Source organism: Olea europaea, chromosome 15 (genome assembly GCF_002742605.1).
Source record: "Olea europaea var. sylvestris chromosome 15, O_europaea_v1, whole genome shotgun sequence".
In the NCBI taxonomy this organism is placed as follows: Eukaryota; Viridiplantae; Streptophyta; class Magnoliopsida; order Lamiales; family Oleaceae; genus Olea; species Olea europaea.
In genome coordinates, this window is record NC_036251.1 from 8,814,608 (window position 1) to 8,841,417 (window position 26,810).

Genomic DNA, 26,810 nt, shown 5'->3' on the forward strand with positions numbered 1-26,810 from the left:
CTATCTTTACTTCTTGAGGTTGGGAATCCTTGCTGATTGGGTTAAATCCCCCGCCTAGTCTTCTTGTTCAGGAGTTCTATGCGAACATCCATGACATTAGTGGTTCGTCCTTCAAGGTGTTCCTTTGAGGTTAAACCCTTAGGATTTCACCAGATGTTATTTCCAGTTTCATACATGTTCCTCGGGTCATTCACCCCGTTTACCAATATATCTCGGCTGATTCTATTCTGGCCGACTCTCTGGTTCGGTCCACCCTATTTAATAGTCTTTTGGGAGGTGGGCCTGAGGCGATCCGCACTGGTTCGCTCCCCACTGATCTACAGATTTTGTTGTTCATTGTGTGTACGAATATGTGGCCCGTCTCTCACACTTCTTCCCTACCTATGGAAAAGGCGAGGTTTTTTTTTTGCTTTGCTGCATGGAGATTCAATTGACCTACCTACCTTCATTTGCCAGCACATTCTACGTACCTTTCGCATTTTCGATCATCGGATTGGTCTTCCTTATGCTTGCTTGATCCACTGCTTGGTGACATCACTTGGGGCTTCATTTCCCGATGGGGTCTAGCTTTGTCCTATAGGGCACACTACCATCTCTCAAAGTAGGTCACATGTCACTTCTTCTGCTTCTGTATCTGCTTCTGCTGAGCCTGTCGACTCGGTAGTACCCGCTAATCCTTTGGGTGATTTACTTGCTGATCTCTTAGCTATTCCTCCGCCTCCTTCCGATGTTTCTCCGTCCACTTCAAATATTCCCTCTTCTTCCACTTCTATTCCACCACCCGCCCCGCCTACTCCAGCTACTATTCTTGTTGACCCTACTGTCGCGCTTATGGGTCAGATGTCGATTCTCATTGAGCAGCAGGCTCGCATGATGGCCGACACTACTCAGTTACGAGCTGCTTTCGAGTATTATACCGCGGAGTTTGCTACATTGCGGGGGGCTATTGCTCTTGTTCAATGCGGTATTCGGTGGATGCGCGAGCACTGGTATTATGAGTCTGAGTCTGAGGATTTTGAGGACGTGGATGGCGGAGATGATGATCATGCTTAGTTGCTTGGGGTTCCCCTTGCCATTTGTGACAAAAAGGGGAAGTGACATTGTGCTAATTTTTGGGATTTGTAATGATAAAGTACTTTGATAATGTACTATTGATATTTTTGGCTAGATTATGTTTTGATGTTTTGCACTATTGAGGTATATTTTTGGTGGTTTGACTTACATTGATATTGTCTCTTAATCTAACATATTGGTACAATGTTATGGCTATTCATGACTCTTTATCTTTTATGTTTATTATATTATTATTTCTCGTGCTTTTACATTGGGTATGTGAGTTGTGATTTCAGGAAACATGCTGAATGATGAAAAGGCAACAGTGAGTTGAGTCAGTGTATTGGATTGTCATTCATGCTACTGTAATTTGGTTTTGTCAAAGAATGTCAAAGGGGGAGTTTGTTAGATTTCGTGTTTGCTATTCTGCGAACAAAAGGCTAAAATTGTAAATGTTCAAAAGGTTGGGGTCAATTTGTCAATAGTTAAATGTTAGGGGTCATTGTGTACATGTGTAAAATATGAGGGACTAAGTTGCAATTTTGAAAAAGTATGCTAGGGTTCGAGCTATGAAGTAGGGCAAGATGTTTCGTTGAAATTTCCTAGCTGCTCGCCAAGTGGTCGCTCGAGCAACAAAAATAGAAAGATCGTCGCTCGCTTCATGCGCCCACTTCGCTCGAGCGAAACAGCGTCGTTTGCTTTTCGCTCGAGCTATGGTGTTACCCATAAAACCCTATTTTCCTTTTTTTGACATTTTAACCCAACCCAAATGTCCAAATACACTGCATATAAGTAAAATTGCGCTGATTTTCAGATGTGCTCTTAAGGGATTGAAATTGAAAGAAACTCTCCACACTTTGATTCTCTCATTCAATGCAATTACATAAAAACATCAAATCAACATTTACCAAACACCACAACACAACCTTCTAGAGCCTTTGTTGATTCTTGGAGATCGGAGTCCCGATCATTAGAGAACAGGCGGTTCTCTTGAATCCACAGGAGATAGACAAAATCAAGGGCCGGGAATTGGTGTAGCACGCAATCCAGGAGGGCTAGGTGCCAGGAGTTGGTGCAGGATCACGCATTCCAGGAAGACTTTGGGAAAATTATGGTTAAGATGTCAGAAAAACTAGTGTAGATAGAGTCTGGCTGATTTTAAGTTGCATTTTCGTTTATAGTAGATTCCTACCGGCTTGGGCTCGGAGTTTTACCCACATTGGGGTTTCTCCGTCATCAAACAATTGTGTTATTTATCTTTCTATAATTAAATTAAGACCGGTATTCAAACATAGGATAGTAAAGCATGTGAACTGATCTGGACAAATTAATATGTGTGACGTGTTGCAATTATTAATTGATTGAAAAAGAAAATTTCGCATAAACACCTATTCACCCCTTCTAGGTGTTGATTGGGTCGAACTACGCTATTTCACATATGTTCAATGCTTCATTGTTGGAAGTAAAATGCTTAAAATGATGGTATGTTGTAGGTTTATATACATGGACAACATCAGAATTATTATTTGTAGATAATATAGGTTGAATTACTCTTTTACGATGATTAATGAATCCAATTTCAGCTTGACGTCGTCGATCTCTTCATCTTTGATTTCGTTGTTGATGAATTAATGCATCATGTGACTGAGTTGTACTTTTAGAAGTAGTTTGAGTGTTACACAAACGAGACTCTCGTTAAGCACATGGTTCCATGAAGGTGAAACGTGGATGTATTAGTCTAGTTAGTTGTCAGTTTTGTTTGTTCCTTTAATAAACCCATGTAAGTTTTGATATTAGCTTAGCTTAGTGGGTTGTTTTTTCCTAATTCTTAGCAGAGTTTATTCTTCCTAGCAGCTGTAAGACTATTATAAATAGTTAGGACTCATTATCAAGAAGGCATTACGTTTAAAGTTTATACCCCGTTTGGTAGTAATTTTCACTCAAAAAATTAATTTTTTGACCGCTATTTCACTATTTCAGTCATTATTTTTTATTTTTCATTCACAAGTATGACCCACTTTTCTCTCTAACGTTCAAAAAATCAATTTTTATAATCACTAACGAACATGTCCTCTATCTTCCCTCTTAACCTTATCTTCTTCTTTTGTCAATTTTTAATATATCAAATATAAGTGGTGAGAACTAGGAAGAAGAGACTTATGTCCTGGTCTGTGCATTTATTTTAGGTTTGACTTGCTTTTTGTATTTTAACTACATTTTTTAGGATTCACAACTTGAAACTGGAAATTCCATTAATTTTTAGAATAATCTACTAAAAATTTAATTTTAATCTACATCGAGCAAGGACATAAGTAGATTGTCACATTCCACCCTTCTTCATGACTAATGTCCATGGCATTTCATTTTTTTCCTGGACGATTCTATGAAACCAGTCATCTACTAGAATTAGACATTTCATACATAACGAAGTTCCTCCAAGATAAGGTATCTGGTTTGATACTAGTTGTATAATTCACTTGAAGAATAATTTGACTTGTAAAAAGATGATGCCCAAAATACAATTAAACTGTTACATTTTAACAGTATTTCTCAGCAATTCTTCTTATTTTTTTGAATAAAGGGGGGCGAATGTGAATGTGAATGTGAATGTGAATGTGAACCACAGACCATTTTGGGAATGCGAATGTGAATGTGAACCACAGACCATTTATTGTCTCAAATATCAATGTATTGAATCAAGTAATCTTACCATTCCTACTTTTCTTACATTTTTCAAGAATAAAAATTTGAAAAATCGAAAAGCTAAAATGGAACATTTCATATTGGACAAAGCTATAGGTACAGGCTATGCTTCACAGGATTTGTACAGGACACACATATGGGAGATGGGTGAGGTGATATTTTTTAACAATATTTTAATCCCCATGTGAGTGTTCTGTAAAAAATTTGTAAACCATACATTTGTACATATAGCATTTTCCTTTCATATTACAGTAGATCATCAGTCCCAAATGAGAGTAAAAATTGTGCGCCTGATTTTTAGGAATAAATATTAAATAATCCAAGTAATCTTGACATTTTTAATGTATAATTCAATTGAATCGTGTACAAGGTTAAGTGTAAAATATCATTTCATTATTAAGAAGTTAAACTAATGTGAATTTCTTAAAGTTAATAATTTCACGGCAACCAACATATCTCAAGCACTATTAACATTTTATACTCTCAAAAATCAGCTTATCACATCGGAGAAATTTGCAAATATCCTTAATGCACATATAAAATGCTAACAGAGAGAGAGCAATTAATTGCACCATCACTTAGAGACTTTATAATTTTCAGATTTACGAGAGATCCATCAACATTTCAGTATTTATTTTTGCAAATAAGCTAACTATCAACTTGGACACACAGCTAGCTCATAAATGGTGTTAATCGGTTAGACATATCTGCACATATTGTAACCATGATAATTATTAATTACTACACTATCACAGTGAATTGAACAATATTCAAGAAATTACAATAAGTTGGTTCTTGAATTGTTAGCTCGGGCCCTTTACTACTATTCAAAGTTCTAAAATGCGTAATGCTTGACAATGCATTTCGATCGAATATCAAGCATTACAAATATATGTGCGCCTATGCGAAGCATATGCATAATTATGCATTTTTCAATTTTCAATATTGTTTTAATTATTCTAAACTAATAAATAAATAAAATAATGCATTATTTGAACTTTATATATTCTTCATTTTTTTTAAAAATATATATATTGCTCAAAATCATAAATACTATAATTACTTGAACTTTATACATATTTTTCAAAGTTTCAACAAAAACATATTGCTCTAAATTATAAATACTACAATTACTTTATAATCAATATCTACAATTAGATTAAACACGAATATCAACTTAAAATAACCCTAAATGTTGTCTATCTCTTTGTCGAATCTCAATTCAATCTCATCTTTTTCATTTGAGTCATCTTCCGTGTCATCCAATGAAAAATCTTCTTCATCGGGCTCCTTTATTTCAATTCAAAAATTTCTATTACCTCTTGTATATGATAAGCATGGTTCGTGAAAGTTCTATTACTTAGCTGATTTAGTTTCACCTTACGTGCGAAATTATTCTATTCAAAGCAACAAGTTTCTTTTTAATAGTTTCTAGATGATTAAGCATACAAGTCCAATTCCTTATGCTTGAATACCGCAATTTATAATATTGAAACAATAAATAACACCAATATGATGATAGAGAAACCTCAACTGGGTAAAAACTCTAAGACCAAGCCAGTTACCTCTACTATAGACAATAACTGTTACAGTTAGATGCTATATAGCCAACTCTAATAGACTTCCCGATCTACTTCCTATAATTTCCATGATACTGCCGTCTCCTCCAGCTTCCCAATCTTCTACAATTGTCTCTTTCAAGTGGATATCCAAGAATCTCCTATTCTTATTCTTATTCCTGTACTTGTAGTTCAACCTTCCTCAGTGTTCAATCGGCTCTGAAGTTCCAAATGAGAAAGTATCTTCCTTGATGTGTTAAGGAAGTTGGTGCTTTGGATTTTGGATCTTTGATATTTTCCCAAAAGATGGTTGTATGAATTCAAGAATTAAAAGGTTGAATCACAAAGTGTAAATGTGTTCTTGATTCTTCAAAGAATAATATGGAGAGGAAAACAATGAAACAACGACCTCATTTTCGTGCTAGGGCTTGGGTATTTATAGTTCATGGTGTTTAGGTAGTTTGGGCTGGATAAAACACTTTAAAAACGCAAATTAGGTTTTCGCGGAATGCACTATTGCTTGAGCGGCGATTGAGCGACAAGTGAGCGACGTTGTTTCACTCAAGCGAAGTCCGGACGACAGGTGAGCGACGATCATTTTATTTTTGTCGCTCAAGCAATGCTTTAGTGAGCAACTAGCGAAACCTAACAGTTGGCCCTAGGCCAAAGCCAACTAGGCAATGGCCTAGGGCCTCAAATGTAAAGGGAGGCCCAATTAAATTACTTATTTACTCCTTAAAAATCCATGTGACTATATTTGTTTTGGTCGACTCTAATTAAGTTTGATCTTATTCAAAATATTTCTTTCTCTTGTTTAATATACATAATTAATTACGAGCTATTAAATGAGCCCAATATTATTACAGTAATTATGATTTAATTTGGAAACTAATATTACACATTAAATAGTTTACTTTAATGAGTTATAACTTCAATTTGATTTCCATAATGTTTCATTTATTACGAGTTTCAAAATGAGTGCAATATTAATAGGATAATTCTCAATCCCTCAACAAATACACATTTGGCCTAAATACATTATTGATCTCGAAACTTTAGTCCTTCAAAATCTCAAATTTATTAAAAAGTTCTCGAATCAATATCGTTAGAATCTAGTTTTGTTTCTCATCACAAAATAATCTCAACTCTGCACATTATTTTCTAAAAATATATCCCAAATAATAAATTTAGAAATTATTATTTACTCTTCGATAATATTTTTCTATCAACGGATATTGTGCTAAACATTGTGTTACCCTAATCTCTCGAATTGTCGAGATAATTTTTTCTACTATCTTTTTTATTGTATCAAGTTTTGGTTTAAAATATAGATATATTATTTATTTAAATATTTAAGTATTTTTACACTTATATAAAAAAAAAATTACGTTTAGAAGCCTCATATAATGAGTCGCATAGGACCTCAAAAATTTGAAGACTGCCTTGATGGTAAGATATAATTGTTAACCTCTTCCTCATCATCATAACCATCAACAATTCAAAATTTAGCATTATTAGCATCACGTGCTAGTAAAACTAGAGGAAGATCAAAGAAGGAGGTTCAGGCTCGATGTAGCTAGTGTGCAACTCTATGAAAAATTTGTTTTAATATTTTATTTTTCTAAACTTCAAAACCTTATCAATTGTTGTATATAATTCATGGGCTTGAATGATTTGGGCTAATTTGATATTTATTACGCTCAATTTGTTTGTTTGTTTGTTTGTTTTTGTTTTTTTTTAAAGTTGTAAATAATGGGTTGGATTTTGCTAAACTAATTTTGAAACATTTTAATACAAATGTGCACACATTTGGACGTTTAAGCGTGCATATATGGTCAATGAAATAAGTTGACCGCATTATCACGCACATACCTCATATACAAAATGTTTTGAAAATGTCCCAAGCGTATATGAGCATTTTAAACAATGATATTAGTTCAATAGTAGTACTCGCGGTTGATTAAGGTGTTGTGTTTTGTTGTCTTTTCTTCTGCTATTCAGCTGTAGCTAGCAATTTCACATAACTGCAGTTTTCAGCTTTCCTCAAATGCTACCGTGCAAAACAAAAACACTGTTATCTCCTGGTAACAGGATTGGTAAGCAAACAGGTCATTTTGGTACCGTCCTCAAGGAATCTGCTACTTAACATTGAAAAATATTGACTTTTATTCTCAAGGAATCTTTGACACCCTGGCCCATCAATCTTGGGGGAAAAAATAATTCTTCCATGTTTTTATCGCTTCAACAATTGATCATGCATAGAGCCTTTATTTCTTGGCTTTTTCATGAGTAGACTGATATGCTTATGCGAATGATATGATTCTGTACTCATTGAGTATATATGCAGTCTCAGTGGTCACCATCATCTTGCATAAGTAATGCAGGATATTCATATTGTCTGAAGTAGGACAAATTCTCTCTTTTTGACATTTTCACCTCCAACCCGTGGTTGATCTGAGAAGACAAATGTCGTTAAGTTTCATGATTTAAACCACGAACATGGCTGACGGTCTGTGAAGCTTTTGACCTCACAAAGTAATAGAAACATAAAATGTTTCACATCAGCTTAGCGAACCTTTTCTTCATCTAGGCTAGCTACAGGCTGTTAATACGCATGGGCTAATGAATAAAACGTGATATTGATAACATAATCGGTTATTGCTGTTTCCCTTATTGCTCCAAGTTTGAGCATCAAAACTAATGAGTTTAACAGGAGAAAATCATACTTAGGTGAGAAAATTTGTTGATTCGGTTTTTACCATCAACAATAGTATTCAAGTTATTGAAGATTCCAAGCTTCTAGAAATTTATATTACAAAATAATATTGTTTTGTTGCCCCTGAGAACGAAAGCAAGGTATTCCCTAATGAAGTCACGAATAAACGTCATGGTGATTATGTCACTCGGTCTGATGTCGGATGCATGTAATATTCTGTCCAAATCCCACTTAAATTTGCTCATATATAGAGACTCTATCTTGAAGATTATTGATATGTACATGTCCTTTAAATGCAGTGCAAGGCAGAAATGGTAAATGTCAGTGCAGATACAACGATAGCTTCCCTCAAATTAGCAAAGAAAAGCGAACAACAAACTCAGCAAGTTATTACAATCGAGTTAGAAACCTCAGTGGAAGACGAGGAGTCGAATCCAGCAGATGCCTGGCTGCCTATCACTGAATCCAGAAAGGGCAATTCTTTTACCTCTGCATCCCATTTGCTGTGCTCGGGAATTGGAATTCGGACCCTTTTACTTCCTATAGCATTCCTCCCCCTCGGATGGCAAGTACTTAACTTTCTTGCGTCCTTCTTTCAGTCATGCCTGAGTACATAATTTAAACATTCTAAAATCGTTCTATTTTTGATATCTGCTCAAATTTTAACACAAACACATAGTTTATAATATATTCGCGCTTACTTGAATAATGGTTTACAGGTTGTGGGGTACTGTTTGTTTGTCTGTAGCATTTTGTTGGCAGCTCTACACCACGTGGCTTCTCGTCAATCTTCATGAATCACCATCGGGATTTCGTTACAGCAGGTATCTCCACCTCTCAATCGTAGCCTTTGGTAAGTATCGAATGAAACCTTCCCATCTCAATATAACTGCTACCCAACGTGCATCTTGACATGATGCTTGTCCTGTGAACAATATTATAGGTGCAAAATTGGGGAAGTTGCTGGCCATATTCCCAACAATGTATCTATCAGGTGGTACATGTGTCTTGTACATAATTACTGGGGGAAAAGCCCTGGAATCTTTCTACCAAGTCATTTGCTGGGATGATATTGAATGTAATTCAAGATCACTACGAGGGACAGAGTGGTTCTTGATGTTCATATGTTTAGCAATTTTGGTGGCTCAATTCTTTCCGAACTTGGATTCCTTAGCGCACATATCATTCATTGGATCAATCACAGCTGTCGCATATTGTAGCCTGATATGGATTTTGTCCATCATCACGAAAGTTAGGCCCGACCAGAAAGATCCTTGGGAGGCAAAGATATCAGGTTTAGATAGAATTTGTAATATCTTGAATGGTCTTGGAATCATTGCTCTTGCTTTTAGAGGCCATAATGTTGTGCTTGAGATACAGGTAACTCATTTGAATCCTTGTAGTGTAAGCATAAGCCATTTTTGCTTCTTTTTTGAAGAGTACTTTTTTACTGCAGGGGACTATGCCTACAAACAGAAAACATCAATCGCACGAGCCTATGTGGAGAGGAGTGTCTATATCATATCTACTAATTTCTCTGTGTTTATATCCTCTTGCAATTGTTGGATATTGGACTTATGGAAATATGGCTAGTTCTATAAATATTCTGGTTCCATTTCACAAGTTCTACTGGAATAACCCATCAAAGTATATTGTTGGTACAATATACTTGATAGCGATGATAAACTTCTTATGTGCATTCCAAATCTACGCCATGCCTGTTTTTGACAACTTGGAGCGTCTCTACACTAGCACGAAAAACAAGCCATGCCCTGGATGGCTCCGATCAGGTATCAGAATCTTGTTTGGAGGATTGACATACTGTATAGCGTTGGCTTTCCCATTCTTGGCAAGTCTGGGAGCGTTCATGGGGGCGATTGCACTGCCTCTGAGTCTGGCATATCCATGTTTCATGTGGGTTGCCATGAAGAAGCCACGCCGGTATAGTAAAATGTGGTGTCTCAACATAGGGCTGGGTTGCTCAGGTATGGTATTCAGCATATTATTAGTTGCTGCATCTTTGAGGTCTTTGGTGACTAATGGTCTGGATGCCAACTTCTTCAACCCCATGTGAGCCTCAAACATTGTGCACGAAGTCACAGCTAACTAGTGCGTTACAAAATATTTATATGATTCTCAAAATAATGATCGTTATCTTACATTTTTCAAGCTAGAAATGTCTGAAAATAAAATACACAATCATACGTGCTACAGTAATAAGAGACCCAGTGAAGAAAATTATGTATCTAGTTTTATTGTGGTCAATTCAGTCATAACCATTCAACTGTCTATTGACCAAGTACCTGTACATTTTCTCTATGAATACAAGATGAATGACTCAACACATTTACAGCTTATGTGCTTAGAAATGAAAAATTTCCTTTCAAAAGAAAATGTCAGTTTGCTTTGAAGATCCTTCAACTTGTTCAGTATGTTGGCGAAATATTCCTGCAGATATTTCTCTAAGGAAACAATATCTTTTGCATCCACACCAAGAAGGTTGTAAGTCTCGTTCATAGGGACCGAGAAAACAATATCGCTAGCAAGAACCTATAGATCAGAAGTCACTACAAAAGAATTACTGATAATTTAAAATTAGAAAGACCACCAAGGAAAGAATGATTAATATAAATGTGCAATTGTAGTCACAATGGACTATCAAAGGCATGAAAGGTCCCAACTCAAAATTGTCTGAGAAATAACGTCTTGGAATAAAGTAGTTTATGGGATTCTAACATCAAAGAAATGAATTTTTTTTTTAATTAAAGAATGGATAGATTGTGATTGGAGGTAGGATCTACTAGATCATATTGCAGTATATTGTGAGAGTTGTGTGGGAGAAGACATTTTCAACTGTTGATACAATCTTTCTCACTTCATGCATTAGTAATTATGAACCATCATAAAAGGAAAAGACAAAAAGATCATTATCTCTGAGAAAGCCAATCTAGCAGCAACATCACTAGTCCACTCAAACAAGCGAGTCAGCTGGCGTGTCAATCTCAAAACTGATACGGGTACGGTGGTGACATTTGCATCTTGACCAGCCAGCCTCTCACACAATGCAATCACCTGAAAATAAGAACAAATTCTAAATACGGCCGTGCTAGGCATACAGAATGGATGTTTATAGACCCTTCACAGAATCACGTGACTGGCACACATTTTTGTTTCACGAATTTTTCCCTCAGAACAAAGCCCCAAACGAAAGGAAAGAAGAAAGAAACCATTATTCTCTCACCATTTCGAACCCTAAAATTCGCCTCCACCTCTAGCCGACCGAAATCCACCTCCGCCAGCCCGATCGACGAATTGCCGCAGCAAAATCCACAACATTGAGCCTGTGGAGTAGTGTCGACCCAGTATTTGCCATCGTTTAGCTTCAGGTAAGCCGAAATCACGTCACTCTACTTCGATCAGTAGACACCCCACCCCACAGTAATCACTCCTTATTTCGACAATCAATAACTTCAACCCACTTGGACTCATTTCTACATCTCTCTGTAGGTGTTGATTTTCCCTCCACGGGATTGGTGTTTATATTATTTGAACTGGGTTTTTTGGCATCTCATTTAGTTTTCATTTTTTGTGATTTTTAAATTGATTTGTGTTTTGGTCATGAGTCTGTATTATGAACAAATAGGGTGTAATTCAGGTTTGTATAGAATTTGCATATCAATGTGTGTATTTATGATCCATATGAAAGTATAGCTTGTAGAGGTTAAAATTCTTAAGGGTAGAAGAAACTGACATCCATTTGAGTGGTTGTGATTTGAGAGCCTTTCTGTGATTTTATTTTGTCAAAGTTTTTAGTATTCGGTTGGTATGTACAGTAATTGAATTAGGTATGTTGGGATCTTTTTAATCTTCAGCATACTGTGATTTCTTAAGCAATGTAGTTCAACTTGTAGATTTAAACGTATGATTCATGTTAGCATATGAAGAAGTTCATTTAAAGTTTAGATTTAAAATATGAAAATGCTTGACACATATCATCATATTTTAATTGTTCAGGCGTACTAACCAACCCGGCGTAGTTTACTGTGACCCTCGTATGTGCCCTACTGACATCTCTCCTCCACCGCCGTAATATATACTTCTCTGGCATTCGGTTCAAGTCATTACGGTCCAACATAGTGATCGCATGCCTACAAATAATTCCTCGAAACTCAAACAAGTGGCAACTACACATCACTTCGCTAGTCTCCCTCCGAAATGAGACGAGAAATGTTTTCTTCTTCCTACCCTCGAGGTATACTACAGACTCCCGAACCTCGTACTTCACCCCGTCCAATCCCTCTACTTCTGAAGCGACATTATAGTAAATCTTTCCTACAAACTCATCCTGAATTTCCTTGAACTTTGAAATTGTGTATACTAATTGAAATTGTTTTTCCATCTCAAAATTTGTTGCACACGGGACGATCTACGAGTATGATTTGAAATCTGTCTGGAACTCTTTTTCAACCTTATTCCTTAGTGCTTGTTCATACTATTCAACGAGCTGCTTCAAAGAGGTCTTCGAATGGACGTACCCATCGAAAAATGCATTCATACTTTCACTTCGTTGTGTTGTAGACATCCCGGCCCAGAAAGTTGTTTTCAAAAAGCAAGGCACCCAACGACCTCGATTTTCGTACAATCCAAACAACCAATCATTGTCATGCAACTCAAACTCATCGATCATGGCTCTCCAACCTTTTTCAAATTCATCAACAACCTGCGAGTCATATACCAAACAATGTATAGTTGAAAATATTGAACTTTTATCAATGTGGTACCCAAACTTCTCTAGCAATTTCTTCATAATGTGCCACAAACACCATCTATGTCTAGTATTCAAAAATACAATCTCGATTGCATTCAGCATGGCTTTGTCTTGATCGGTAATTATTCCACGTGGAGGTTGATCATGCATGCACTGAAGCCACGTCCTAAACAGCCAGACAAACGTACTTGTATTCGCATTTGATAACAAGCCACAACCAAGTAGTGTTGATTGTCCGTGATGATTCACACCAACAAAAGGTGCGAAAGGCATGTCGTACTTATTCGTCAAATAAGTGGTATCAAAGGTTACAACATCGCCGAACTCCTTGTAAGCTTGCCTACATCTATTATCTGCCCAAAATACATTCTTAAGTCGAGACTCGTCATCCAAATCCATAGCGCAGTAAAACCATGAGCACCGTGCTTAATGCTGCTGCATCTCCCTCTCCAAGTCGTAACCGTCTAACTTGTTCAATATAATTTCGGCAATCTTTTTCAATACAGGTCATATTCTCATACCCACCTGCCTCTACAACTGCAGAGTTGAAACTTTTGTGCAGTGAAATTCCCGCTATGTCATTCAATTCAAGCTTCCATTTTACATTTGCACTTAATTCCCGATTGCACCGAAACATCCTAGACTTCGAAGGACTTGTCTTATGGTTGTGCTGGAGGTTGACAGTGTTAATTCTCCATGTGCCATTACAGTCTGCAGATGCAGATATCCGTGCTTTACAATCTGTTTGACTTGTTGGTTGCGGCCTTAAAGCACTATTTGTATTACTAGACCTTCATCCTTCATGACTACATGTAAATGTCACAAATCTAACAGTTCCATCATTCCCCTTTTTAGAATTTCTTTTTCTGACCGGAAAACCAACTGCATAGGCATATTGCTTGTAGAAATCAAATAACTCTTTTCATCTTTAAATGTCATACCCACCTCGGGCACAATCTCTCCATCTCCTCTCAAGGTGTCGTTATCCGCAACATTGATATTGTCCGAAACTATCTCATTATTGGATTGCATAAAACCATTTTCATTCCCGGGTTCCATATTTTCGCACTCTGTGTCCAAGTAGAAAGATAATGTTCAGCAAAATAAAAACCAATGATAGAAACGACAACCAATATGATGAGGTACTTCAATTAACTTGTTCAAGGAAAATGGAAGTTTAAGCATCAATAATTAGTCTCAAATAATATATATGAAAGATTACATAACATCTCATGACAACATTGATCATGCACCCAAGAACAGAGAAACTTGGCACCTCATAATTTCATATAAGGGTACCAGTTTGATTGTGGAGTCTGTGACTTGAGCTTTGAACTAGTAAATATTTGAGGTTTCTACTTCAATTTAGATATGATTTTACTGCGATTATACTATGTTGACTAGATTCCAAGGTCTGTTACTGGATGCATCCATTGCTCTGTAACTCTCCTATTTTATGACAACATCTTAATTGAGGTTCTAGTTCTAGGATGGGATGCTGTCTAAGAGAAACAAATGATGCTAAACTAGTAGATATAATGAGATAATAAAGGAAACATGGAAGTCTTAAAATTTGAAATAATAATTTGATCTTAATCCACTACGCGGGTATAGTGAAAAGATCAATCGAGGTTATATATTCTCAGTCCCAAGCAGCAGAATGCTCGCAAAACCCAGTCAGAATAGATCAAAACAAATTTTCACTAGGTTCTTTTACACATGTTGATCACTGTTCAAATCAACTATACTTCATATGAACTACATTTTTATTTCTTAATAATCCTATTAAAACATGACTTCTCACAAATATGAAGCAGCCACTCGCTAAACAAGAAGGGTCATGGAAAAGCTCAATCAAAAGTTTGTTTTATGTTGCTTAATTGACTATTAGATTTTCTGAGGCTTTTTTGTGAAACTCACTGGCATTCAGATTCAGATCAAAAATGAAACTGTACAAGAATAATGAAGTACCTGAACCTGGATATTTAGATAGAAGCCGAGGTCCAGCTGTCCTCTTTCCGGTGAAGTAACCCGACGAGTTGAATGGGTCAAAAATTGCACACGTGGAAGGAAGGCCTCATAAGAAAAATGAAGTACCTGAAGCTGGAAGTTTGGAGAGAACCTAAGGATATGCGTACACTTTTCCAGTGCAGTAACCCGGCGAGTTAAACGAAGAGAAAATTGCACAACGGAGAAGGCCTCTTTCACGTCCCTTCACGATCTAGCCGACGATCGGTGCCAACCGGCGCATTCACCTACAACCGGTAAGATTTCCAATAAAGGGACGCAGCTTCTTTTCCTCTAAATGAAAAGGAAGGCTCTGTTTCTGGCGTCTTCTCCCTCATTTTCTTTTTTCCTTTTTTTGTTTTCCCGCCCTTTTCCTTCCTTTTTAGTGGCCACGTCATTTCCTTCCAAAATTCTGTAAAGAGTCTGTAGCTTCCATTCTGTACGTCCAGCATTTTTGTTCTAAATAAGCATCCACAAAGCACTCTCCCAGAGTACACATGCAGTGATACTGCTGGAAATTTATCTATCGTTAAAGTATGATTATGGATGACGAAAGAAATACTCAGAGTTTTACTAATGCTCTTTGTTCAAGTTGTTGATATTTATTTGTAATCATGCCAAGAATCAAGAATCACCATATAATAAATTAATAAAACGAATTCATACCTGCGGAAGCCATTGTTGATATGAATAGTAGTTGTAATAGCAGCTAAGATCTTCCCCTCCTTGCTCCTCACAAAATATCAACTATCAATGGGGCAAACCAATAAAACATATGGAGAGGAGAGGGGACCTAGCCTTTATATATAGGAAATAATTTGAGCCGTCCCATTACGACTAGAATTTTTTTCGGTCCACATACTTTAAATTACCACTTCAAATTAATTACAAACCATAAGGTGTAAAAGGCCCAATTGATCACTTAATAAATTTTGACCCAAACATAATTATCATTATGAGCCATATATCTAACCCGTAAAATTTTGCAATCGAATGTGAAACCCACATATGGAATTATTAATTATTCCAACACAAGTTACATTTCCCCCCCTCACTAAAGTGATACTGAAATTATATGATTCTAACAGAACATAAGCAAACTAGTAGTACTAAAGTTCATCGCATATTTCAGTATAAAGGCACAATGGTTTGCTTGCCATGGATCAAATGAAGGATGAAATCTAGCAGCTTAAGGTGAAAACTTCATAATGGCGTAACCGAAGCAACAAAAAATGCTCCAAGGGACTTGATCTTCCTGTTATGTGGTGATCTTTAGCACTTGTTTTCTCCTTCAAATTTTTACCAATTCCAAATATTTTATGAAGACAGTCTACTTCTGTGATGTTTTTTCTGGCATGATATGGTTTGCCAGAGCCATTTAAAATATTTGGAGAAGCAGACATAAAATCATATAGTTTCCTTTATCAACTCATGTAGTTGTGAGAGATCTTTTTGCCCTTTTTATTATTGTCTGAAACATTTTTTTTCCAATGCAGAGATAACGAAGCACAAGGTTGCTTCCTGATATGGTGGGTGAGTGTGGGGTGGGAAGTCCTGGTAAGGAGCATCTATTGATAAAGAGAGAAATAGATCCAAAGAAAAAGGAAGAATGATATGTTCTCAACAAAATGAATCCAACCAACCGTATTTTATTAGTTAACAATGAGTTCAAAAATTATGGCAGTATAAAGAAAGAAATATTGATAATAAATCCAGGAACTAGATATTATCTTTCTCAATCCAGGAGATTACACTTTACCTCTTGAGTTGTCCATGCACGAAGCCCAGCAAAAGTCAGAAGCTTCCCATTGATATTCTCATTGCGTAGTACTATAAATGTTAATCGAGCAATGTCCTAGAGAAAACGAGAAAACTATTTGCGGGTCGTTTACTTGAACAAAGGCAGCAAGGGATTAGATCTAAAAATGTTTACTTGGGTATCCATGTATGCTATTCTTGTAGAAGCATCAGTACCCCAAACAGATTTCTCTTCCAATATAGGTACTGCATACTGTCAAATCAGGCCCTGGACAAATTGGGAACAGGAATTCATATTCATCAAGCAATTGAATAAGCTAATTGATACGTTAGGCTAAAAAGGACGAAATAGAAATTATGAAACGGGTAACAATATGCCGTCTAGTTTTGTGAAGGATAATTTAACAAATTTAGCAACTTGTTTGTAACAGTTTGTGGAAAAGTACGAGTATTTTCATAGAGTTTGAGCCTTATGAGTATTTTTGTAATGTTTGTACCTTCCAAATATAATAGTTTTTATGATAAAATTTCTCCAAAAATTACCTTCTAAACTTTTTCTTCACCAATGATGCTCAAGTTTCATGATCAACTTGAAAGACATTCTAATCTTTTACACAATATGCATACTTTTTTTGTTACTTTATCTAGAAACTGAATCAACAAATTCTTAAGCTGATTAGGAGCCAAATTGAACCAGCTAATGCACATAGCAAGTGTTGGGTTGTGTGCCTTTATAGTATAGTTTTGCTGATGTAAAAATAACAATAATAAAATTACGTTTACTTTATTTATTGCATTTATTTATTATTGAGCATGCGAAATTAAAGTGCCTATGATCACTTATGATAATATAGAAGAATTAAATTCCACTAGACTGCTATGTATTTCATCTAAATCTCTTGAAAGAATTATATATATATATATATATATATATATCTTTTCGTGATTTTAACGGTTCTTTGATTCATCAATGGGTGAGATCAATTTGATTGGTCAAATATCTCGATGAGTTTGAAACTTGAGAATGAGCGGAGTAGAGAACATGAATTCATGTCAGCAACCATCACCCTGAAAATGGGTAGAGTGACTACTTAAATATTTTCTGTTGAAAGCTCAGTGTTTAACGACGGCTAAATTTTGACATCTGTAATTTGTTCACAGGATCGTTGAAGAAAATGAAACATAAGTTAGTAAAAATAATTAGAGGGGCAAAACGATCATTTATGCTTGTACCTAATTATCGAATCTCGGACGGGGATAAAATATATATACGGCAGGTCAGAGAAAAGTATTACGAATTTATTGGCTTCTGTGATCTTATATATTTCAAGGGTTCAGTCTTTTGCCTTTAGTGGAAAAAGTAAAGACTAATAATTAGATTTTGTGGTCTAGAGTCGACTAAACAGGATCTAATTATTGGAGCTTGAAAAATATATGTCTGATCAGGTCCCTGTGGTAGCTCCATAAAGCATTGAAACTTAATTACGGTAATTATAATAGTTTTGGGCTTAATTGTAATTACAATAAAGTTTTCTACTTGATTTTAATTATTCTGAAAGTTATGAACTTAATTGTAATTGTAATTGAAGTTCTAGGACTACATATACAATTAAATGTAAACTAATTAGAATTGGACTTAAATTAGAACTCCTACTTGAGTTTTAATTAGAACTCTTGTTTGAATGTGGAATTATAATTGTAATAGAACTGTATCATCTTTTTCTCTATAAATAGAGACTAGATGGACAGAAAAATTCAACAATATTTATAATTCCATAAGATTCAAATTTATAGAAAGAAAATATTTTATTTTCTTGTTGTCCAAAATTTAAGAATTAGTTTTTGAATTAATTGAAAGAAGGTGCCCACACGCCGATGTAGAAGGCTTGTAGGTTTGAAGAACCAAGATACTTGCAATTAAAGGAGACGGAAGTTCGCGGATCAAAGTTAACTCAAGGTTGATTATTGAACTTAGATAAAATATTCGAATCCTTTAATTTTGTTATAACATACATGTGAACATTTAGACGATCTTGCTTATTGAATTAAAGAAAATTTTAATTTCTAATTAATTCCGCTTCCACATTCCAACAGCAAGAACTTTAAACTAATCATATCGCATTTCTATAATAAGATGAAGGAAGCGCATCAAAATATACATTGAAGTAAAGGCATTTGTTCTCCTGCATTAAACCACATAGCCAAATAATGATGTGGTTCTGTGCTGAATCCCTAAGAAACTTTTCAGTACAGTTCTTGATCTCCATGAGCGGAACTTCAAGATGCTTGTCGCAGTTATGAATGGAAAAAAGACAAATTTTTGGATACCAATGGCGTTCGCATATTGTATAAGAGCAACCTTTCCTTCCCAATCTACCTAAAGTCAATATGGGAATCAAATTATAGATGATATACCATGAAGCATTAACTAAAATCATAACAGAAAAATTTTGAGTAATCATGTAGAAAATAAAAAGTGCTCATTAAACAAAGAATTGGAAGTCATTCATTCATTCCAGCTGCGATTGTGCTTATAGTTTTTATTGGCTCCTCAGGACGTCCTGTACCAAAGTCAATAACCGTGTGGATGCCAACCAAAGTTGATGGTATAGTTTCAGGAATACTTAAGTCTGCCTGCTCGAAAACAATCCCACTCAGTACTCTTATCTTAAGCATTTTACATTACCACATACACAGAGGTAAAGCACATTTCAACACAATGCCAAAGCAAATTCTACAGTTTAAAAGGAAAATCGCAGTCAGACAGAAATTCCTCATAGAAGACTCAAAAAGACACAACAGTACTGTTCAAATTGAATACTATTGAAGAAATTCCAGTGCCAAAGAAAGCTATCAAGTTTCCATGCATTTATTTCTCGTACATCCAAATGATTGCATAAATTGAGTGAACATCGAAAACGAAAATATTTGCAGGAAGTCAGTGAGTTTCATTGACAACAGTGCCGCCCCTATCAAGACAAAAATCAGTAGGGGCGGTTGATAGGCCTGGGGCGAACAAGGCACTGAACAACGTAGCCCTCATCTAATGCCCTCTTCACAATCTGCCTTCCTAATGTTTCCGTCGCACCTACTACAAGTATGCTTGTAGGGACGGATTTAGGTGGTGGCCGTCTAGCTGGATTTGTGGGGGAGAATTATTATTATTATTATTATTTTGTTGATAATAGATAAAAAATTTAGGTTATATAACTGGTAGTTCATTTTATTTTTAAATTCCTCTTCTGCTTAGCTGGTTAGAGCTTACATTTATATATTGTGAGTTTTGGGTTTGAGTTATTCCTATTCATTTCATTGTACAAATTTTTTATTTTTACAATACTTACCAAAATTAATTTCCTATGAAAATGATTCAAACCTATAACCACTAGTTAGAATGATTGGAAGCTTGATCATCATGGCAATGGTTAAATTTTGAAACTAAATTTAATAAAATAATAAATGTTAAGACTCTAGGCCAGTCAATGACTTTTTTTTTTTGTCGTTTTAAATATTTTATACTTTAATAGTTTATAAGATATAACTTATGAGTATTGAGTTTTAATTTATATGTTATTTGAGAATCTGTCTACTATGAATTGTTATATTAAAAATTAATTTGAGTATCATAAAAATGTGATATGTGATTTATGAAAATTGAAAATGAGAAATTGGGAAATTTATAATTTGTGATGAATCAGTGTTGAGAATTGGAAATTGAAATTTTAATTATATTTTAAAATTAATTTCAATTACGTTAAATTTTTTATTAACGTTCAATTCTTATACTGATTATGAAATGATTTTTTCAACCGAATCTCAATTTAGTTCTTATAGTGGTGTATCTAATCTCTTAATTACTTTTAGTCAAGCAAACGATTTGTTAAGCATTGATAACACAAAAAAAATCTTATGTATCATGTAATTTATATTATTTCGGATTGTATTGAACTATAATATGATATAAATATACGATTCTTACGTTTTAATATATTCACATATAGATCGAAGGATTTTTAATATTAATAAATGACATTGCTATACGACTGTTGACTATCGACAAGTCCACAGCCAATGATCAACGGCCGCCCTAGTTGAGTTAAAGTCCTGAATTCGCCCCTGCTCGTAGGCCTCACGGGCATCCCTGGAGTAACAGAGGAATTCATCCATTTCTATAGTGAATTGTTGGGAAAAGACAGCTTTGGACAGCCCTTCAATGCTGAAATTATGAATATTGGGCTTGTATTATCGAAGGAAAATGACATGTTACTTGATCGAGAAGTCACGAGACATGAAATCAAAGTTGCCCTATTTAGTATCGAGGATGATAAGTCACAGGGACCGGATGGGTACACTTTATGTTTTTTTAAGAAGACTTGGGATATTGTCGGTGAAGAGTTCAAGGAGGCAATTGGAGAATTCTTTACTTTGAGGTCTCTCCTCAAGCAAATTAACCACACAGTTGTTACATTAGTTCCAAAGACTAATCATCAGTATACCAGGAAAAGTATAGACCGATTGCTTGTTGCAATGTGTTTTATAAAGTGATCACTAAAATTCTATCTTCTCATTTGAGGCCTATACTTGGTTCAATTGTTGATCAAGCTCAAGCCGCATTTGTGGAGGGTAGATGCATGGTGGAGAATATTCACTTGGCCCAAGAGCTCTTAATGCAATGTAATCGAAAGAGGGTATCTCCTAGGTGCCTTCTCAAAATTGATTTGAAGAAAGCTTATGATTAGGTAAATTGGGATTTTCTTAAAAAGGTGCTTGAGGGGTTGCAGTTCCCTACTACATTCACTGATTGAGCGATCGAGTGTATTGCTACTCTTACATACTCTATTGCACTTAATGGTGGCCTCCATGATTTCATTAAGGGAAGAAAAGGCCTTCGCCAAGGTGATCCTCTTTCTCTGTTCTTATTTGTGTTGTGTCTTGAATATTTTTCTAGAATGTTGAAGGGAGCTACCTTGAATAGTGAGTTCAATTTTCATCCTAAATATGCATCGTTAAAAGTTACTCACATGGCATTTGCGGATGATTTAATGCTCTTTGCTAGAGGGGATGTTATGTCGGTTGAAATTGTGATGAATTGCTTATCTAACTTTGGTGATATGTCAGGACTTAAGATAAATGTTGATAAGTCTTAATTATATACCATAGGCGTGCATGGACAAGAGTTGGAGGGCATTCTTGCTCTTACTAACATTCCCAAAGGTTCCATGCCGTTCCGATACTTGGGGATTCCACTTGTGGCGAGAAAATTGAAAGCAAACTCCTATCAATCCTTCCCCAATAAAATCTCATCTTATATTGGTGGGTGGTCTTGCTTCTCTATATCTTATGTGGGGAGAGTTGAGCTTATAAGCGTAGTTCTTCAAGGAGTGGAATGTTTTTGGTTATCAATTTTTCCCATTCCAGCCGTGGTTACCTCAAAACTTATTAACTTATGCTGAAATTTCCTATGGGGATCAAAAAAACCGTTGGTGGCTTGAAGAAACATTTGCCTTCCTAAGCATGAAGGTGGGCTCGATTTTAGAGACATTAAAAGCTAGAATTTTGTACTTTTCTCCAAAACTCTTTGGAATATACATAGCCAAAAGGATTCCCTTTGGATTAAATAGGTCAATCATTTTTTCGTTCGAGGGATGGACATTTGGGAACGCAAGGTGAATAAAGATGACTCTCCCCTACTTAAAAAGGTGATGGAAATCAAAGATAGTATCTTAGGTGCTGAAGGCACGCTCCATGGCGATATGGACAAACTGCTTTGCTGGACGGAGACTGGGAATTTTTGCATCTCGGCTGCCTATTATTTCTTCAGGCCGAAGGGTGTTTAGGTTGTATGGGCAGCGACTGTTTGGAATGTGTCCATTACTCTTAAGCATGCCTTCATTTTTTGGTTGGCTATTCAAACTAGATTGCTTTCCAAGGATAAAATTCAGTATTTGGATTTAGACTGTAGATGTGTACTTTGTGGATTAACGGAGGAAACAATACGTCATATATTTTTCTCTTGTCCTTTTCGGTAGTTCAGTTTGGGAAATGATACGAAGGTGGTTGTCCATCGCACGTACAATGTCCACCTTGTCAAGTGTAGTGAAATGGATGAGAAAGGAAGCACGGGGAACGACTTGGCAAAGCAAAGTTAAGAAAATTGCACTTGCTACTTCTGCTTACTACATTTGGATGGCTAGGAACAAGAAGATTTTTGAAGATCTTGTGCCACACGTTGATTGTGTTGTAAATCGGATTAAAATGCATGTATACAAAGTTATGTTCACTTTGTATTCGAAGGTTTTAATTCATTATGAATCATTAGCTTTGGCCTCTTAGCTATTATAGTTTGTACGCCATTTCTTTTTACTAATCGGGTATACCGGGTGTATTTGTAATTGACTCTGGATGTTTGGTTTGCCCGGGTATGTTCGGTATACGTGTACATTAAGTTTTGATCTATAAAATTTATATTTACTCATAAAAATAAAATACAGCCTTGTTTCGATAAAATTACAACCAGGTTTTTAATAAATTTTGACAAAAGTTAATGAAATGTGGTTGAAAAAATAAGATCCCATAAAATAAGTGATTAAAATTAATTTTTTGAGTTTGACTTGGATATTAAATTTTAATTTACACCAAACATGGCAAAATCTCAATCTACCAAATTGAATAGAAATCGTAATTTAAAATGAATTATGCTATCTCAAGGAATCTACACAAATAACCTTATTGGTGCACAAATGGCGTGCATACAGGTCATCTGTATAGGTGGCATTTCTCTTTTAGAATTGTTGGTTCGATTTCATGTGAATCCATTAATGTTTCGGTTCAAAAGCGAAGCAACTCAGAAAATAAAATAATGATTTGATTTCAATAGCTAAATTCAAATATTCATTCAGTTTAGAAAAAATTACTTGTTTTACCCCACTTGGTAGCAAGGTTCAAAAATGTGTAATACGTGACAATACATTTTGATCGAACATCAAGCATTACAAGAATATGCTAGCCCATACTAAGGATATTGCGTATTTATGTGTTTTTCAGTTTTTAATTTTTTTTAAATATTCTAAACTAATAAATAAAATAATGTATTTTTTTTAACTTTATACATATTTTTAAAATTTTCAATATATATATATATATATACATACTCAAACTTTATATATTTTCTTCAATTTTTTAGCAAAAATAGAGTGCTCAAAATTATAAATATTACAGTTACTTGGTAACTAATTCCTATAATTAGATTAGACACAGACATTGACTTTAAAAAAATCATAAATATTGTCTAACTCTTTATTGAATTCTAATTCAAACTCTTCTTCATCTAAGTCATCGTTCTTGTTATTTGATATAAAATCATTTTGTTCAGTCTACCTTATTTCAATCGGAGAATTTTATTATCTCCTATAGGTGGTAGGATATCATTATTAATCTTCTTCTCATCATCACGACCATCAACAATCTAAGATTGTTCATTACTAGAATCATTTGCTAGCAAAACTAGGGAAAGACGGAAAAATAAGCAGGCTCGGGCAATGCGTAGATAGTTTGCAACTCCATAATTTTTATTTTTAATCTTTTTAAATGTCAATATCCGACAAATTACTGTATATAATTTATGGGTTTGGAGTTTGAGTTGATGTGATATTTTGGGGGGTTCAATTTTTTTTTTTATTTTTTTTATTTTTTTTAAGTTTTAAAAATGGATTGAACTTTATTAGGCTAATTTTGATACATTTTTAAAACAAATGCTTGCGCTTTTTAACGTTTAAGCGTGCACATGCGACCGACGAAATGGATTGATCACATTAACATGTACATATCCCATATTCGAGACGTTTCGAAGTCATATGCTTGCATTTTAAAACAATGCTTATTAGGTCAATTCATACTTTTCACTAACCATCCCTCACATTTCTTTTAATATCCAGATATACCCTTGTTTTTTAAAATGCTTATTTGGTCAATTCATACTTTTCACTAACCATCCCTTACATTTCTTTTAATATCAAGATATACCCTCGTGTTTTAAAATTTTCAATAATCTCCTCTATTTTAATTTTGATTATCAGAGACACCATCACGTTTCAAAATATTACTAACCTCCTCAATTTTTAATTTTAAATATCATATTTACACTTGTCACCTTTAAGACTAATTAATGATTAAGTGATTTTTATCAATTTGCAAGACAATGGACGACAATCATGAAATCTGAAATTAAATTGAAGTTTAGAGACCAAATTGAAATTTCACTAAAAGATTCATATTTGTGGACGATTCATATATATATATTTTTAATCTCGAATTAATGGTTTATTTGACATGGCTTTCGAGATGTAAAAATGTTTTTTTTTTAATTACTTATAACTTAAAAGCTACCTTGAACTCATTTAGATAATTTTATAAAAACGTATCTTCTAATAAGAAGAGTTTTTAAAGGCAATTGACACACATTCTAAAACTATTTCGAAAGAGAAAGTTCATTTATAAATTAATTTTTAAACATCATCATGATAATTTTCCCAAAAACTTATTCAACAAGAAGTAAAAATAAAAGTAATAGTAAAATAAGAAGTCTGTTAAATGAAATTTAAATATAACTAAGGTATGTGTGGGTCTACAATCAACTAGGACAAATAACATTACTTAGTTTGGTGAGGATTAAAATAAGATTTTTAGTAGATATCGACGAAGATAATGAAATGTAAATTTTTTTTTTTTTTTTTTAGCCAAATAAAATGGGTTCAAGAGTGTCAGATGCCACGTGGCAAATATGCTTTGAATTGCGTGAGTAATTTCTCGAAGCAAACAATCCTTTCTCTGTCCTTAGCATCAAATCCAGTACACCAGCACCATTCACCCAGCGCACCATCCATCACAACAGGGAAAACTGGAGTGAAAGGGCAAATCTGTATGAAATAGAGGCAGCAAAATGAGTAAGCTAAACTCGGAATTGGATTTGGATCGACCTAATATTGAAGACTATCTCCCTTCTGGATCCATCCAAGAGCCTCGCGGCAAACTACGCCTGTATCTCTCAATCCATTTTCTGTATCTATTTTCCTAAATCGATGTAATTTGAGCTAATTACAATTTGTGGTGGCAGGCGTGATTTGCTCGACATTTCGCCCACTCTAACTGAGGCAGCTGGTGCCATTGTCGATGTGAGTAATTTTGCCTTCTTTTAAACGGTTTTCGTTTAAATTAATTGGTCCCTTCTGATACTGAGTGAATTTTCATCAGAATTTGAATAGAGTTCTCTTCAAATATGTTTTTTTTTTTTTTTTTATCCATATGCATGACAATAATATCATAAGTTTTTTGATAAAATGTTAACGATGCCTATTTAGTCAGTTTAAAGGAATGTTCCTCGATATTTTAGTGTGTTACGATATCCTTTATTTGGAAGCCAATATATTCCATATAAATATGTAAAATTTGCTATAAATTGATAATTTGCAGCTAATATATGTGCCTCAATGTATAGATCCCAGTTTTTCTTTCTTTCTTTTCTTTTTTTTTTTTTGAAAGAAAAAAAGAAGAAGAATATTTTACTACGAAGTGATAGAAGCTGCGGCCAACATTTATGTTTATCAGGGCATAAAGGTAGTTTAGCTACAAAAATAAAAATAGCTTTGGTGGTTACAATTGAGCAATTAATTTGATTACACTTGGCAGTTATTACGGAGTGCAATCAGTGAATAATGGGAACAATATTCGTTTCACTAAAACAGATGCTATGCATATTGCAATGTTCTAAGGAGGATTCAATAGATGCATTGCTCGAGATATCGTGTTAGACAAATTGTGTTTATTATAACTCATTTGGTTTAACAAACCCAAAACTTTTGCTAGTGTTTTCTTCATCATAATTTGTTTCATTGCATGGAAATCGGATCCAAAACAAAAATTAGAAATTTGAATTTAAAAAAAACACTCAGTTTTTGAACTTAATATATTTATTGTAGTTTCAAAGTCATGAATGAATATAGAAGCAAAGATAGCGTCAAGTGGCTTTATGAACAATTAATGATGGGTTGTGAAGGATAACTGCATGTCCAAAATATTATTCGTTGGTTCAATCTTGTGGTATGATTTCTTGTTATTCTTGAGTCTTGACCTTGGAATTGGGTATTATGTGACAAATCAAACTGATGTACTTGCTTTGTCATTTTTATACATATTTAGATTTGTCAGTTTCGTACAAAATTACATATATGCTGTAGACATCATTGAAAGG

General features: G+C 34.8%; 1 protein-coding gene, 1 long non-coding RNA gene and 1 pseudogene across 2 annotated transcripts; 2 read left to right on the top strand and 1 right to left on the bottom strand.

Annotated features, from left to right (window-relative positions):
- Positions 1 to 8,324: 8,324 nt before the first annotated feature.
- LOC111410060 (lysine histidine transporter-like 8) lies at positions 8,325 to 10,374 on the top strand. The gene is made up of 4 exons (XM_023040223.1): positions 8,325 to 8,596; positions 8,751 to 8,884; positions 8,975 to 9,411; positions 9,488 to 10,374. The coding sequence occupies exons 1-4, from the start codon at positions 8,325 to 8,327 to the stop codon at positions 10,103 to 10,105; spliced, it is 1,461 nt and encodes a 486-aa protein (XP_022895991.1). The 3' UTR covers positions 10,106 to 10,374.
- On the bottom strand, positions 10,341 to 20,731 carry LOC111411185 (annotated as a pseudogene).
- A 4,627-nt stretch (positions 20,732 to 25,358) lies between these two features.
- Positions 25,359 to 25,734, top strand: LOC111410966. The gene is made up of 2 exons (XR_002705793.1): positions 25,359 to 25,600; positions 25,677 to 25,734. It is a non-coding gene; the product is annotated as an uncharacterized LOC111410966 (long non-coding RNA).
- The last annotated feature ends 1,076 nt before the right edge of the window (positions 25,735 to 26,810 follow it).